Raw genomic sequence first — 15,456 nt, forward strand, 5'->3', positions numbered from 1 at the left:
TGATACTGAAATCCTTTTTTCCTAGTGTTTTAACTAGGAGAAGAGAGCAGTGTTCATCTCTTCTAGGCAAGTGCTGTTGGAGGTTGTGAGGTACCAAATGCTACACAAATAAAAAGCTCTTCCTAATAAGGCTGAATATCCAAAAGAGGGAGGGAGGGGAAGGGAAGGCAACAAAAGCAACCTCGGTGGCTTGCCCATCGGGCTTGTCAGGAGCGAGGAGAGCAGGGGTATCCCAGGTCTCTTAGATGTGCAAGGCTGTGGATCCCACTTTCCTGTTTTATGTTCTGATTTCTCTTTCTTGTGTTACTGACTGTATTAAAAGGAGTAGACACACCTGCTGCCCAAAAGCAGAGGCTAAGGACTGAGCAGGGAATAAAATATAAACTCTTGAGGAAGCTGATTAATCATTAGCTTTTAGTGATCCGTGCAGAGCTTTTCATTTGGAAGGGGTTTTTCAAAAGTTAGAGGTGCAAAAAGGTAAAATGTCTTTTTCAGACCCCAAAATGCAGTTTTAGATCTGCCTGTGGCATTTAAACTGTACCTGACAAGAACATCACCCCGGGCAATATGCAGGTGGTTGGAGACAAAGGGTAAAAGGTATCTCAGAGACCAGAGTTAATTTGGACAGTGTTACAAAACATTCTTTTTCTCTGTAATATGGGATGGGTTGGGAAGCAGTGTTTAAAAATTGATAGAAATCCTACTCAAAAGACAGAATCAGCTGGGTTGATGAAATTTTTATTCAGATGTTCAACAGCTTACCCTTCCTTCCCCTCTACCCATCATCCAGGTAGGTGAGGGCTCTGCTCAGTACATTGCCTTCGAAAGCTCAACTGTCATTCTCCTTCATCTGTAGGGAGGCTTTGATGCCTCCCTTTCACTTTGATGAAATGAATAATGGACAAGATCCCCTTTATGTCACCTCGTCTGTGAGAAAGAACCCTACTGTCAGCTGAAGATAGTGAATATTAAGGGAGTAGTTTCACAATGGCAAAACACTTTTTGAGGTAAACACTGATTTACAGTACTGCCACCCCTCTCTTCCCCATATCCTTGCTGTGTGCCACTGTGAATCCATCCCTTCACACCTACTGATGCAGCTGTTTGCATGGCTGCACCCTGGGTGCAGTGGAAGCCAAGCCTGGGCTCGGAAGCAGACGGAGGTGGTGGTTTGGTTTTTGTCAAGTTATATTTTAAGCTGGGTGAGTTCCTTCACCACAGTCTCAGAGCAGCCACATCTGCATTTGTGCTGACAGAGCTGAGGGAATGGTGTGTGCTGGGTTTGCACCAAGAATTTTGTCTTGAGATTCTGTGCCAGGAGTGGAGGGACTTCCAACACAGAACTAGCACCTGGCATAATGAGGCATCCGTGAGGAGCCTTCGCATGAACAGAGACTAGACCCACAGATAACACAACAAAAATGCACCAACAAGGGGCATGCTTCCAATGAGCAGTTTACATTTTCTTCTTTTTTTTTCTTTTTTCTTTTTTTGAATTAATGCACAGAAAGGGCTGAAAAGGTGGGAACCTCACTGTACTGTCAGGTGGAGGAATGAGGAACTCTCACTGTTTGGATGCTCCTTGTTTCTCTAGTCCCTTGGGAATGGCTGGTGTTTTCCAGGAGAATGGGAGACTTGCTGTGAAAGGAGGACTCAGGAGGGTGGCAGTGGCTGTGGGCTGCTGCAATCCTGCTCCCATGAAGAGCACGTTGCCTGCTTTATTTTTGCACCCCTTTCTGGCATTACAAAAGTGTGTTACAAATTTCACAGAGGAATGGGGGAGAAGAGGAAGAAAAGGTGGAAGGGCCCAGGTGTCCTGGCCTAGGGCTCTGCAGTCCTGTTTGTCCTCTGATACTCCTCCAGCTCTGATTTCCTGTCTATGGCGAGCTGCAGCTCCTGCTTGATGATTTCGATCTGCTTCTCCAGCTCCATGAGCTCCTGCATCACCGAGGTCCTTGCAATGTTGAGGGACTCTGCTTTCCCATTGGTGGTTAAGGAAGCCGGGGCCTCCCTCCTCACCTGTGGCAGGGGGATGTCCTGGTGCTGGCGGATTGTCACCTCGTTCAGTCCTTGGTCTGTACAGATGTATTTTTTCCGGTGGCAGTTGCGTAGATTGGTGGTGTTCCACACGGTGTGCTGGCTGTTCCCTGTGTGGGACCTGAACAGAGAGATGGGGGTTAATGCCACATCAGAGTCTGGTCTTGTGTGTGTGCAGCCCTCCCGTGAGCCATCCTACTGCAAAAATATGAGGCTGCTGTTTTGTATTACATGGAAATATTATCCCTTTATCCCTGGAATTGACTTTTCTTGTGAAGCACAAATCATGAGAGTAAATGACGAAATTTTTGTGATTAAACTACAGCAGAGACTAGAACAGAATCCTAAATCTTCCCCAAAATTGTTTGTTAGTTATGAAATTACAGTCCTCTCAGCTCCAGCTCAGGAAAATGCAAGTCCTTCAAAGCTTTGTGAAAGATTTTGTGGTTGCAATGCTCAAGTTTATTATCGTGTTAGTCCTTTGCATGTTAGTACTCTGTGTTGGCTTGGGTATTTGCTTGCATGGAGGAAGAAAGAGACTGCCTTGAGTTGATGTGGAGAGGTGAAGGAGAAGGGGTGCCCTTTGGATTTGAAGTTTTGGAGAGCTACTTGCACTTCTAAGGATGGACACAATGACGTGCTGTACCCAAACCTTGCAGGTACGTTTGTGAACTTCCTGACAGAACAAGAGACTTTGGCATTGTCATGTTGGGGGAGAAATTTCAATTTGAGAACTTTTGCAAGTGTTTCAATTTTTTACCTGCAGAAATATTTCCATAATATGATTCCAGAGAATTTTTTCCCTTTTATTTTGGGGGAATTTTGCCACCCTCCCAAATCAGTGCATTTCCCAGGGTTACTTCTCAAACAAAGGAGCACCCTGTGGCCTCCACTCTCCAACTGGAACATAAGGAAGCACAGAGTTTGCTGTTGTGGGAGAGAAGCCTTAGCTTTCCTACCTGCTTTACCTTTGGGATAGATCTGTGTGGATTCATTTTATAAACTGAGGTTCAAAACTGAGGTTCAAACTCTGAAGTTCAAAAGTACTCCATCATAGGGGTCTTCTGTGGGTATCCTGGGACAAAACACCTATTAGTGTGAGGTACCAATCAGTAGGTTAAGGAAGGAGGTTAACATTTCAGGACTGGGGCTGCTGAAAACAGTTGGATTCAGGAGTCGTCTGGAGCTGGGAGTAGCTACTTTTCTCACCTGCCTCCAGAAAAGGAAGTTGGAAATATTTTCAAAGAGATGGGATGGCAGAGAAGGAGGAGGGGGGATTTCAGGCAGGAGCAGCAGCCCCATCCTGGGTCATGGCTCCAGAAGACTCAAGTCTTGTGCTAAACTTGGATGTGTGTTTTGTGGTGAAAATTAATCCCCTGAAGAGATGAAAATAAACAAGTACCTCTTAAGCAAGTTTCAGACAGGGAACAGGATTAGCCTGGCAAGTAGATATTGGCAAAGTATCTTCAAGGCAAAGAGCAGAATTGCATTTCCACACAGGCAGTGGTCTAGACAAGGCCACTAGTGACAAGCAGCTGAGGTGACCAAAACTGCCTCCAGCTGTGCAGTTTTGCAGAGCCCAAGGTCCCAGGGGTCCTGGGCTCCAACTTGCTTTGGAGAAGTACCACCTGTCTCAGAGAAGCTGCAGCCCTTTGTTTTGTAAGTATTTCTCAAGCGTCCTACCATTAATCCATGGTGTCTGAATGTTTTTCTCTAGTCTTTCAATCAAAACAGCTTTTTGATAAGGTGTTAGTAACCAACATAGCTTCTGCTAGTGGTGGTGCTTTTATCTGAGGGTCTTGGCAGGTGATTTTAACAAAGGCCAGAGTCCACAGTTAATACTCAAGTTTCACCAAGTATATAAAACCGTTTACAATTTGGCCACTGATACTGAGCAGCTCCTCTAGTTTTTGGAAACTTAGACCTAAAAAAACCCAGTGTATTTTCTTCTGTGATGATAACAGCAGTGTATGTATGGCCAGTCTTCGCGAACGAAGATTTTGGGAAAGGTCTTTTACCTTTCAAGCCTGCGCAATGGATTTTTTAGGTGAGACACAGCGTGCACTGAACTGAGCCCACCCTTTAATCCTAAAGTTCATCTGCCGGGGCCAAGCAAGCTTGGACAATGGCAGTGAGGTCCTCAGGACGTAGGTTTGTTTAGAGTGACCTTCTCATAGATGGATGGCCTCACAGGGCTAACAAGCTCCATCTGCCCGGGGGACCGGGGAATCGAACCTGGGTCGCAGCGGTGAGAGTGCCGCATCCTAACCACTAGGCCACCAGGGGTATACAGCAGTAGCATGATGCAAATTCTTCCTACTTCATTTCTACATCTTGGTACTTTTCATAGCTACCCAGTCCCCACCAGGAATAAAAAGAATGTGATAATGTAGTTGATGTGAGACCTCTGGGTTGAGCCTTGCCACATCAGTGTTCATGACAAGCTGGACACCACGTTACTGTGTGTGTTGAGTTAAATTCACCATAATTCTGTGCAACCAGCAGCTCAGACCATGAGAAGAGCCAGGACGGAGTGTGTGTGTGTGTGTGTGTGTGTGTTTGTGCATGCGCACACATGGGCTGAATGTTGTATGGGTAAAAGTTTTTGGACAGCAGCACATCTTCACTCTCCATGTTGAAACAATATTTGCGTGGATCTTTTTCTAAGCCATTCTCTGTGGGGCTTATGGGCTATCTCCTTGTGTTACAAACTTTCCATGCTGCTCAACACCTGGCAGATATTCAGCTGGTGCTTTTTGAGCCCTGTTTATAAACAGAGGAAATGAACTGCATGCACTTCTATATACCTGTGTGTATAAAGGCAGTCTAGGGGCTTATAGATGCTTACTTCTTACTTTAGCTGCCATTAGTTCAGGAATGACAAATAAGCACAACATATGTTTACGTCTGTGGGTTTCAGTCATGCCAAATATCCATCAAGAGCCTGGAAGACTTCTAATAGTCTATGGTTGAACTTATCTGTAGAAAAGCAAGACTGCTGCCTGTGTCCTTAAAAGGTGCACTAATAGTTCTGAGTTACTGAGCAAGTGAATAGTTTTAATACAATGCCTTATGTTCCTGGTAGCTGTAGATAAGATTGTCCTCTCTTAAGAAGACATAGGCTATAAAAACAAGGCAAGGTTGTTACCTACTTTTTTTTTCCAACAAGGGTTGTTCAACACAAAGGTTTCTGAAAGGACTCCATTTTCCACTTCTCAGCTTTCTTATTTCTCATTCTAAAAAATAAGAAAGCTGAAAGAGTTTCTAACATACTAGTGCCTGATGCCTCGTTCACTGTGAAGCTCTCACAGGGCTCTAGTTACTTGCCAGTGCTTCAGTGAGTAATTAATTACCTAAACAGAAGGACAGTGGACTTAGACTGGAAAGCCTGTCTTTGGAATGGGAGTGCTTTATTAGCTGTATGCAGTCATGAAAAAAAACAAAATTTCTGGGTTTATTACTCTTTATTGGAAAAAATTAATTTATTTTCTGCCTCCCTCCCTCATCACTTCTGTTTCCTTTTTTTTGGATTCTGTTATCTTTGGGGTGCATTAGATCCATAACTAGATATCCAGACATGACATATATAAGTTCAATTTAATTTTTATAGTTTGTGCTTTAAGCCATGGAAAACTTCCCACCTCTTTTCCACTCGTTTTTTCTCAGGCTGATGTTTTTCCTCAATAAATGAACTGTTCAGAGCACGATGTAATCTCTAGAGGGAAGAGAGGAAATTAAATTAGTAAAAGCAAGATTAAGAATAGCTCCACAAATAGGTAAACAATTTGGGCTCTGTGTGATGGACTTAAACATAAATTATTTTCCAAGTGAAGGATACAAGCTTTGTCTGTCCTTTGTCATTACAACAGATATGTTTTCCTGTAGCTTCCCAAGGAAGGGCAATCTGAAAGGTTGATGAATAGTTTGCAAACAATCCTTGGTGTTAAAATTCCTCATAAAAAAAAAAAAAAGGTGTGTCTTGGCAAACTTCATTATGTTCTAAAAGATTCCTTCCACTGTGGAGCTTCAAAGCAACAGAAGCTCATCCCTCTTGTGCCTTTTGCTGCAAAGTAACTTCTTCCTTTAGATCAAACATCTACAGCAATTTTGTCCTGTTAGTTTTGCTAGAATAATGAAGGACGTTACCCAGCACTTCCTGCAGGGATCAAAAGTTTGGGAACCTGTAACAGTGAGATAAAATGTTCTGGTTAGCCAGTTCAGGATAACAACACTGTTGCTTCTGTCATCCAAAAGGGCTATGAGGTTACAAGTGCAAATGGAAAAGTGCCTCTGCAAGCTTTGCAACTGTGAATATTTGAACTGTTTCGTCTGTGCTTCCCGTTCCATCACTAGGTAAGCCTTTTCAAGTTCCAGAAGCTGCTGCCGCACTTCAAATGTCAGTCATCAGTGCTCTTACAACCTTTTACTCCTTGTTCTTGTGCAGGCTTTCTTAATCAGCCACAGGATTACAGGATCTTCTTTCACAGGGTCACTTCTGAATACGTACCTGACTTGTATGGAGCCAGTACTTCATCTTGGATTTCTTCTTGATTTGTGGCAGGACCAGTCTGTACACGATGTGTTCCCCAATGGTGGTGAGAATGGACAAACCAAACCCAATGCACAACATCACAAAGAGCCCTGAAAAATGCTTGATGCCCATTTGCAGTGTCTGTGAATAAAATTAAAAGGGGAGGTTAATGCAATAGGCTGTCAGTGTACTATCACAGATGCTTTGTTTTCTCATGTGGAAATGTGGTCTGACTGAATACACAGTGATGTAATAAAAAACAGAATAATCTGGACACAGTCCACAACAAAGCCTTTCTGTGCTGCAGAGAGCTTGTTGTTCAGTCAGAGCAAAGGACCTATTATAGGAAGAGAATCAGCCAAAGACCAAGGAATTTGTGCCATATCCCTAATGAAATGACGTGTTCAACACATACAAGAATCCTGTATTTGTGGTGTCTTTGCATTTGTAAATGTGAATACTGCTTGACAGAATACAGTCAGTGAACTGTAGAGGAAGTCCTTCATCAGCAGAGAGCCAAGACCGATTGCTCACTGTCTGTGTTTTCTGGGAATTGATCATTAACTTCCCCTTTTTGTGCTTTACCCTTGAGGGAGGTTCATGGAGAAAACAAACGAATGGCACAAACATGGCACCTCTCCACTCCCTACATTAACAGGACCGAAGTCGTGTTAGTTGGGAACCCCAACTGCAGCTATGAAAATCGGGAACACTCCCACCCTTTTCTGCTGACGACCTTTTTCATGTAGGGTAGGAAGCCTTTAATTAACTTGAGTGTCTTATTGGCATCATTCATGTTTGACCACCAAGAAACTCTATACAGCAGCAATCTGTGCACTGTAATGGGTGGGTCAGGTTTGTGTGTTACATATAATTTTAGTACGTTTATGCTCATGCATCCATAACTAAGCTGTGAGTTTATCAATAACTAAAATCTCTTGCTAATAATTACTGCCCACACACTGCTATGGAAATATTTCCAAGAATACAAATTCTACTTGTGTCTTCCTCTTATACAGTGTTATTCCCCAAATAATAAGAAAAAAGAAGCAAAAAACTGCTTGGGTAGAGCTATGTTTCAGAAGATGGCACCTGCAATGCTATTACTCTGGACAACTGACATGTTGTGTTCCTTGTGTACATTTGGGTGGTGGCGGCCCCTGTGCTTTATTGTGACTATCTGTGTAATCCAGAAAGAGGAACTGGATTTATCACAGAATCTCTGTCAAGTCTTACTATGATGTGGTAATGGTTTAAACCACTCAAAAATTGAAGTGTTTGACTGGAAGTCTGTGTCACCTGTTTCCTTAAACTGGCAGCAAAGCCCAGTGTTATAGATTATAATCTGAGAGAGGGGAATTTTTCCTTCCCTGCTTCCCTGTAAGAGAAACAGGAGCACCAAACAGGGAAGGGGGAGGGAAGGCGATTAGCATAACATTAGATTTAGCCAGCTTGGCTACATTCCTGGCTTATGGCCCATTAGAAGCCTCTGGCTCTGCTCCGAGGGGAGACAGAGGCAGTTCTGCTGGACCCTCTCAGGAGGACGGAGACAGGGTCTGTGTGCAGAGTTTTGGCTGAAGAGAAGGCCTGGAAGCCTGTTGCCTGACTGCCTGCCCTGGCCAGCGTGGACTGCTGATTCCAGCTCGGCCTGAGAGTTGCCTCTTGGCCCCGGCCCGAATCTGCTGTGTTTCATCGGAGAGTCTCTGTGCTCGCTAGGAGGGAAAGGGAGCTTCTTGAGACGACACCACCTGGGAACCACAGTGAGTCCCTAGGGGCAGACTGCCTTCCTACCTTTTTTTTTCCCTCCATTTTGAGGGGTGGAGGGGGCTCCCCCATCTTCCTGTCGGCTCCTCCCGTGGTCTAAGACCGGCCCCAGGCCCCTTTTCCCCTGTGGTGGCTGCCGGTGACCCGGCAGTGCTCCCTACCGACCATACCAGCGAACTGCAGGCTCTGCGCCTCTGCGATCCAACAGCTCCCCCCTGCAGGCCACGATTAGGACTGCGCTAATAAGACAGAGAAGTATTTACCAGACTTTGCTTTTCTAGGACCACTGTATAGTTTTGTTGTGTTCTGTTACTGTTTTTTAACTGTTTTGCTAACATACATATATCTTTTAATAAAGGGTTGTTATCTCTTCTGTTTTCCACACTTTCCTCGAGTAAAGCCCCGTAAATTTTAAATCCACAATTGCTGAGAGAGAGGAGTTTTGTTTTGTCCCATAACTCATTCTCTTTAGCAAACCTTCCAGTCTTTTCAGACTGAGACACTCAGCTTTTAGCCCAGGTAGCATAAAATCAGAATGAGGTCTTATGTCTGAGCTTTCTCTCAAAGGTCTCGGAGCTGAGACCTCAGTATAGCCCTAAAGGCAGGGGAGATCTCCTAATGTTTGGTTGCTGTATGGTATGGAGCACTTACATTGCTCTGAGAATAGGAACTCACTTTAATGTATTATCATAAAACTGCAGCCATTCAAAATAATAATAAAAATCCCTACTGCTCTGGGGATTCCTGCATTCTGAGTTGTCTCCTCCACCCTGAGATCAGTGTTTGATGCCACTCCAGGACTGCTGCAGAGAGAAAACTTGGCCAGCTCCTTACATGAAAAATAATTCCCCTGTCTTCAACAAAACCTCTCTGATTTATGCTGATGAGGGTCTAGATCTCTGTCCTGTCAGCTCTGCAGAATTGTTTTCTACCTTCCCTGGAAACAGGTGAAAGAAATTCCAGCACTGTCATCTCAGGTGCGTTTTTCACTTGTAATGGATAGCTTTTGAAATTGTCCCAAGCAAGACATCTTTTCCCAGGAAAGGAAATGCCAAAACAAAGCATCAATAATATTTCATCTAGCAATAAAGAAGATAATGCACTGAAAGAGCTGCCCGACAAAGATTGCATAGTAGAGGGAAATTTTTGAGACTAAATTAAGTGAGAAAATGGGTAGGGGAGAAATAATTAGCACAGCATGTTTTATGGTGTATGGAGTGATTATTTATAGCAATATCAGCACATTTACATACTACTGTAAAATGGCTGTTTATCAGCTGTTCATAATTACTGTAGGTACACATGTTAAATCATAAAGGAAACCATCTAATAGAGGCACCTCTAATTGTTATTACCTCAAGCAGATTTGAGCACCAAGACCAATTACTTATTTAGTAGTTTATGTGTGTATTTTTAGGTGCATATATGGAATGTATGTGGAAAAAGCAGAAATAAACTAGATTCTCTGCATCACTGCTTTCCTCTCTGCTGAAGTTGAAGGGGGCAGGGGAATGGGTGTGTGTGTGTTGGGGGTATGTACTGGCAACAGAAAACAAACTGATGAATTTCTCTACTGCAATATCTTTATTTTCTATTTTAAGGAATGAAAGCCCATAATGTGGTGTATTTTGTACTAGGCCAGGATCGAAATACATCCTTGCACCAACTTTGTAATGATAAATTCATGAGGTAGCTCCCTGTGTTTTAGGACAAGGAACTCAATTGCACCCATATGGTAGTTCTGGAGCAATAAGCAACCCTAGTCCATCCTGTGATAATTACAGCTAATGGGTGCTAAGCACTGCAGTGGCAACAGCCTGAAAGTTGATTCCCACTTGCAAATTGGGAAATTGGCAGTTTCAGGAAAGCAGCAAATACAAGAGCAGAACTGGAGGTATCTTCATTTTTTTATATATCCATGGAGAGGCTTTTCCAATTTATCAGCCCGTATCTGCAGTTGCTACCTAAACATTTCCTGCTGTCTCCACTGTAGTTTTATGCCTTTTTCTTTTCTTTTTTTTTTTTTTTTTTGAGCCCTGAAGAGAAGCAAGGGAATAGAGAGAAAGAGATTCTGATATTTGTGCGTACTTTGGGGTAGGGAGCAGAGATGAAAAACAGCACTCGGTGATTTCAGCATTTGTTTTAATGCAAAAAGCTCCTGTTTTACTCTCTATTACAAAAGACTATAAATGCTTTACTGACGCTGGTTTTACTGAATAAGCCAGCTCTGACTCATCAGAAGCTTGTAAAATTTTTGTGGGTATTCTGAAGGTTGGCAGCCCAGCACAGATATAGGTGCTACACGCTCCTGAACCCAAACACTAAATAGGGGTATTGTGTGTGTGTTAGCTGTAATAATAAGTTTTATTTTTTTGATTGCATTTCCCCAGTAAGGATTTTAAAAAGCTTTGCTGATATCAGGAAGGTAAATTTTGCAGCACCTGTGTGAAGAAGGAATTATCAGGGATAAATAGGTATAAAGGGCAGAATTCTAAACTCATTTACACATCTAAGTGGGTTTGCAATATCCTACCAATGCTAATGCTTCTGTTTAGTTAGCTAACTGGTATTAAAACATGTCTCTCTCTCTCCATATTGTGGCATTTCTTGTAGATGTGGAGTATTTTTTTACTTAATTTTTATTCTTATGGCTTTCTGTCCTGTCAATGAAGTGGCAGCATTGAAATAATACATATTTAATCTCTTTAGGAAGATTATCCTTAGCAAAGACTTGTGACCATGATTTTAGGGTTTCAAGTGCCAAATTTAATGATTTACTGTAAATCATTGTCTCGCATTAGCAAGACAAGCTCCTTTCCCCTCTTGTTGTGAAGACTTTTGCACAGAACTGGAAAACTACTCCATTTTGTAATAAGTGTGTTTCTTTCAATTCATCCATTTTCCAAGCCTTGTCAGTAACTCCTCAGATAGTAAACTCTTTTTTTGTTGTGTTTTTGTTTGTTTTTTGTTTGTTTGTTTTCAGTTTCAACAGATGAATCTAAATATGCTCTCCTCCCCAGACAGCCTATGTGCAGGCTGAGGAAATTTTCTTGGCTTCAGGATTTTTTCCTATTATTTGTGTTTGTTTTTCACACTCTGGTGACAAGGTACTGTGAAATGTGACTGATGGGCAGCTGCTGTTTATGAGCACAGGGCAGTTGTTTTCTGGAAGTGCCTGCACCTGCAGAGTACCAGGGACAAGCTTAAACCAGAGCTTCAAGGTAAGGGCTAGAAAAGTCACTGTGGAGCTGTCATGTGATAGGTGTTAACAAAAAAAGGAAACTCATGGTTGAACTTTAAGGGGACAAGGCAAAATGCAGATCAGAAAGACACATTTGCTGGGTGACAACTGGATAAAATCATGGCAAGATGAATGAGGCATTGTCTGGTTGTGCCTCTCATGTGATCCTGAGGCCAAAGATCATCAATTCAGGCAGAAGCTATGGTGAGTTTAAGCAAGTTCCTTCAAAGACTCCAGAGAAGAGTCATCAATGGATCCCACCATTAATGAGAGATGAAAAGAGGATTAGTCACCAACCCCGGAGGGAGTTAAAAGACAGAAATGTGATGCTAAGGGACATGGTTTAGTGGTGGGCTTGGCAGTGCTGGGTTAATGGTTGGACTGCATGATCTTAGAGATGGTTGCCAACCTAAATGAAAAACACTGTGTACACAGTTAGCTTCTCCCAAAGTAGGGACGTCTTTAACTAGACCAAGTTCCTCTGAGCCCCATCCAACCTGGCCTTGAACGCTTCCAGGGATGGGGCATTCGCTACCTCTCTGGGCAACCTGTGCCACTGTTTTTCCACTCACACTGTAAAAATTTTCCTGCAGCCTCTCCTGAGCTTGAGTGGAGTTAATGGGATAGAGGGAAAAGTCCCAGGAGCCTGGCTCCTTCTGAAGAGGCATTAGTGAGAATAACAGTAGAGGAAGGGCTAAGTGTACTGTATGAAAAATGAAAAACAATTACATTGATCATGTCCAGATGCAACATGTGCAAATACAACTCTGCCAATCCCTCTTCCCTCCTGCACCATGCTCTGCCCAAAGTGGGGACCTACCAATTTTACCACAAAGGAATTCCTTTGAAACTGAAGTATGACCATCTAAAACCAAGAGTACTCAAGCAATACTGTTAGTGACTAGCACTCAACATGAACAGCCACTGCTACTCACAATTACCTGTGATGGAGAGAGTAAGATGGAATCACTGCAGCAATTCATTCCAAGTCTGAGTTAGCTGCATTCCCCAGGAATGATCCAATGGGTGCCTTGGGTAAGTGGTTTTGCTGAAGAGGTTCATACAAAACATCAGAGTCAAGCACTTCTGACCTCTGTACTTTCCAACTCATCTTTATTGGCTTCTCAGCTTGAGGAGTCATCTCAAATCTTCCAGCCCCAGGCTGAATCATACCTTTTCACAACAACTTTGTTTTGAAGTGCAATTTACAATGAGCAAGGTCCTCATTCAATGCCAGAGAGAGAGAGATGGAAAGAGCTGGCAGTGAGTTCTGCCACAGGAAATATGATTTCCCAGTGTAAGATTAGTAAAATATTATGAGTGGGAAAATTAATCTCAAAATAAAGAAAAGAAAAATTAACCTCTGTGGGCAGGAGTGGCAGGTGGATAACAATCAGGTACAGCCTAAAAAGGTAATGACAAAAATGGACAATGGGTATTCCACCCATTTAAATGCTATACTGCTCAGTATTTCACCTACTTATATTCCCATTTTTGGGTCATTACTCTTGGTCAACAGGTGCAGTGTGTCACAGACCAAATTTATCAAAGAGACATAGAAAAATACTGACCCTTACTCTAGCTATCAAAAGGCAATTGCTGGGTCTTACTTTGGTATATAACCCATGTGAATGACTACCTACTGAGAAGCTGAGACTTTTTCAAAAATTAATTATCTGCTTCTGTGTTGAACATTGTCTACACTTCAGTGAATCTGTTAAATGCTACTGTGACTGACAGCAGGGAGTTAAATAACAGAGATTTCTGGGCTTTACAGGAGTAAATGATACAAACCAGCACAAAGATAAATCCCAGAATATTTCCCATGCTTCTTGGTGTAACAATAGGGAAGATAAGCTTTAGAGTGTCCGCTGCTTGGCTGTTTAGTAAATCTCCCCAGCTATGAAATAGCACGTCCTAAAATCTGCAAGTTCTTGGCCAGGAGGGAGTGGATGAAAAGGAAGGGATGCACATGGGAGTTGTGTCAGAAGTAGGATAATTCAGGCAAATGAAGATCTGGACTTAGCAGAGCTTACCTCACAAAGGCACAGACTTACAAGTGGTGTTATATTTCTGCTCACTCTTTCTGGTTGAGAAAGGACCTTTCAGTATGTGGGGAATTGTTCAAGGTCTTTGAGAGACTTTTTAAATTCACAGAATACTAGAATAGTTTGGTTTTGAAGAGACCTTAAAGACCTCATAGTTCCAAATCCCCTGTCATAGGCAGGGGTGCCACCCACCAGAACAGGTTGTTCAAAACCCCGTCCAGCTTGGCCTTAGACGTTTCCAGGGATGAGACATCCACAGCTTCTCTGGGCAACCTGTGCCAGGGCGTCACCACCTAAAAAGGTTATTATATCTCATCTAAATCTACCTCTTTTGCCTTAAGGCCATTTGCCCTTGTTTTATCACTGGGATTGCCCCAACTCAGGTGCAGAAACTTACACTTGGCCTTGCTGTACTTCATGAACTGAGCCCTTCAATTCAGTCACCTGAACCAGCCTGTTGGACCTTATTTTCTGAACCAAACCTCAGTTTTACATGTTGCGTTAGTGCAATTATACATCAAGTAACGACTATGGTCTCATAACCAGTCCTGGAGCAGCCAGACCTGCCCGTCTTTCTGGCCATCACATGGAAGTTACACTCAAAAAACTGAACTACTTTAAAGCATAACATGTCTTCCAGCTGTGACCCCTTGCCTAAAGCCTCTCTTTAAATACTGTCCTTAAAACCTACTCAACACTGAGAAAATAAGAATTCCATGGGACTATTCATGGGACAAAATCTGAATTTTCAGCCTGGAGCAACTTTTTTCCCCACTTCCTCTCCCTTTGTTGGTGGGCCTTGAGAAACCTTGGAGTACCTAAACCATGTCACTGTTTTTCCAGGCCATGAACATGGGGTAGTTTAAGGCTGACCTAGAAAACAGTGACACCCAGTATTGCAATACTGAACATTAAGGGGTTTGTGATAATGTAAGAAAGTGGAAGAACTGGGTTTGCCTCAGACATCATGTACTAATCATACCTGTGCAGGAAAATGGTATGGTCTTGCCTTCTATTTTAAAATTGCAAAGGTCTTTCAGAAGAGTAGCTGCAAAAATTACATGCCACCTATCAGATATTTTTCTCTCCAGTTTGAATGCAAGATTTATTCTCTCATTGCTCGTGCTTGCTTTTCTCCACAAAAACACAAATTCAATTGGTTTTATAATATGACAACTTCAATTGGTCCAGCCAGGGTTGATTTTCTGTATTGTTATATTTGCTCTGACAGGAAAAAAGTTTCTGTTTCTAGACACAGTAATGAGAACTCAAGACTAAGAGCACTGGTCTTCAAATTGTTTTTGATCACACACCTCTGTTGGTACCTTTTTAAGCATGGACCCCCCCCCCCATATTTATACCTATTTATGATTTATATATGTAATATACATATTATATATATATATGTAATATACATTATATATATATATGTATATATAATATACATATTTTTTATATATATATATATATACATATATACATATAAAACTCAATTTCTAATATTTTATTCCTGTAGCCCAGGGAATCATCTCATGCCCTCCACCGGGGGCTGTATGCAACCAACTCTACAGACCACTAGCTTGAAGGAGCAAACATATATTCTGGGAGAAAAACAGTACCAATTAAAACTGTATTTTTAAATAGAGTTGATTCTATATCCTAGCTATTTCCATAGGAATACAGAGCATACAGCCCTCGATACATCTTCTGGGGTAAGACTCTCATGATCAGAGGAAACTCCTTATGTCTCATCTCTAGGGAATTGCTAGGGAGGTAAGTTTTCTCTACTGTAAGAGTTTTGAGTTTTAAGACAGTTGAAGTAATTAATACCATCT

The 15,456-nt window shown here is 42.3% G+C and overlaps 1 protein-coding gene across 5 annotated transcripts in view; it reads right to left on the reverse strand.

The window, feature by feature from the left end:
- Positions 1-717: 717 nt before the first annotated feature.
- GRIN3A (glutamate ionotropic receptor NMDA type subunit 3A) overlaps positions 718-15,456 on the reverse strand; it is a 68,826-nt gene continuing 54,087 nt past the window's right edge. For 2 of the 5 annotated variants that reach the window (XM_027671100.1, XM_027671098.1), the window contains 3 exons: positions 6,545-6,709; positions 5,679-5,752; positions 718-2,158 (listed from right to left, as the gene is read on the reverse strand). In XM_027671100.1, coding sequence (XP_027526901.1) covers positions 1,822-2,158; positions 5,679-5,752; positions 6,545-6,709 — 576 coding nt within the window. In that variant the 3' untranslated portion in view covers positions 718-1,821. Of the gene's footprint in view, positions 2,159-4,658; positions 5,274-5,678; positions 6,219-6,544; positions 6,710-15,456 lie in introns of those variants that run through there. The other 3 variants (XR_003532190.1, XM_027671099.1, XR_003532191.1) reach the window with 3 other exon arrangements.

Source organism: Neopelma chrysocephalum, unplaced genomic scaffold (genome assembly GCF_003984885.1).
Source record: "Neopelma chrysocephalum unplaced genomic scaffold, ASM398488v2 Primary Assembly neopelma1_97034, whole genome shotgun sequence".
NCBI classification, from domain to species: Eukaryota; Metazoa; Chordata; class Aves; order Passeriformes; family Pipridae; genus Neopelma; species Neopelma chrysocephalum.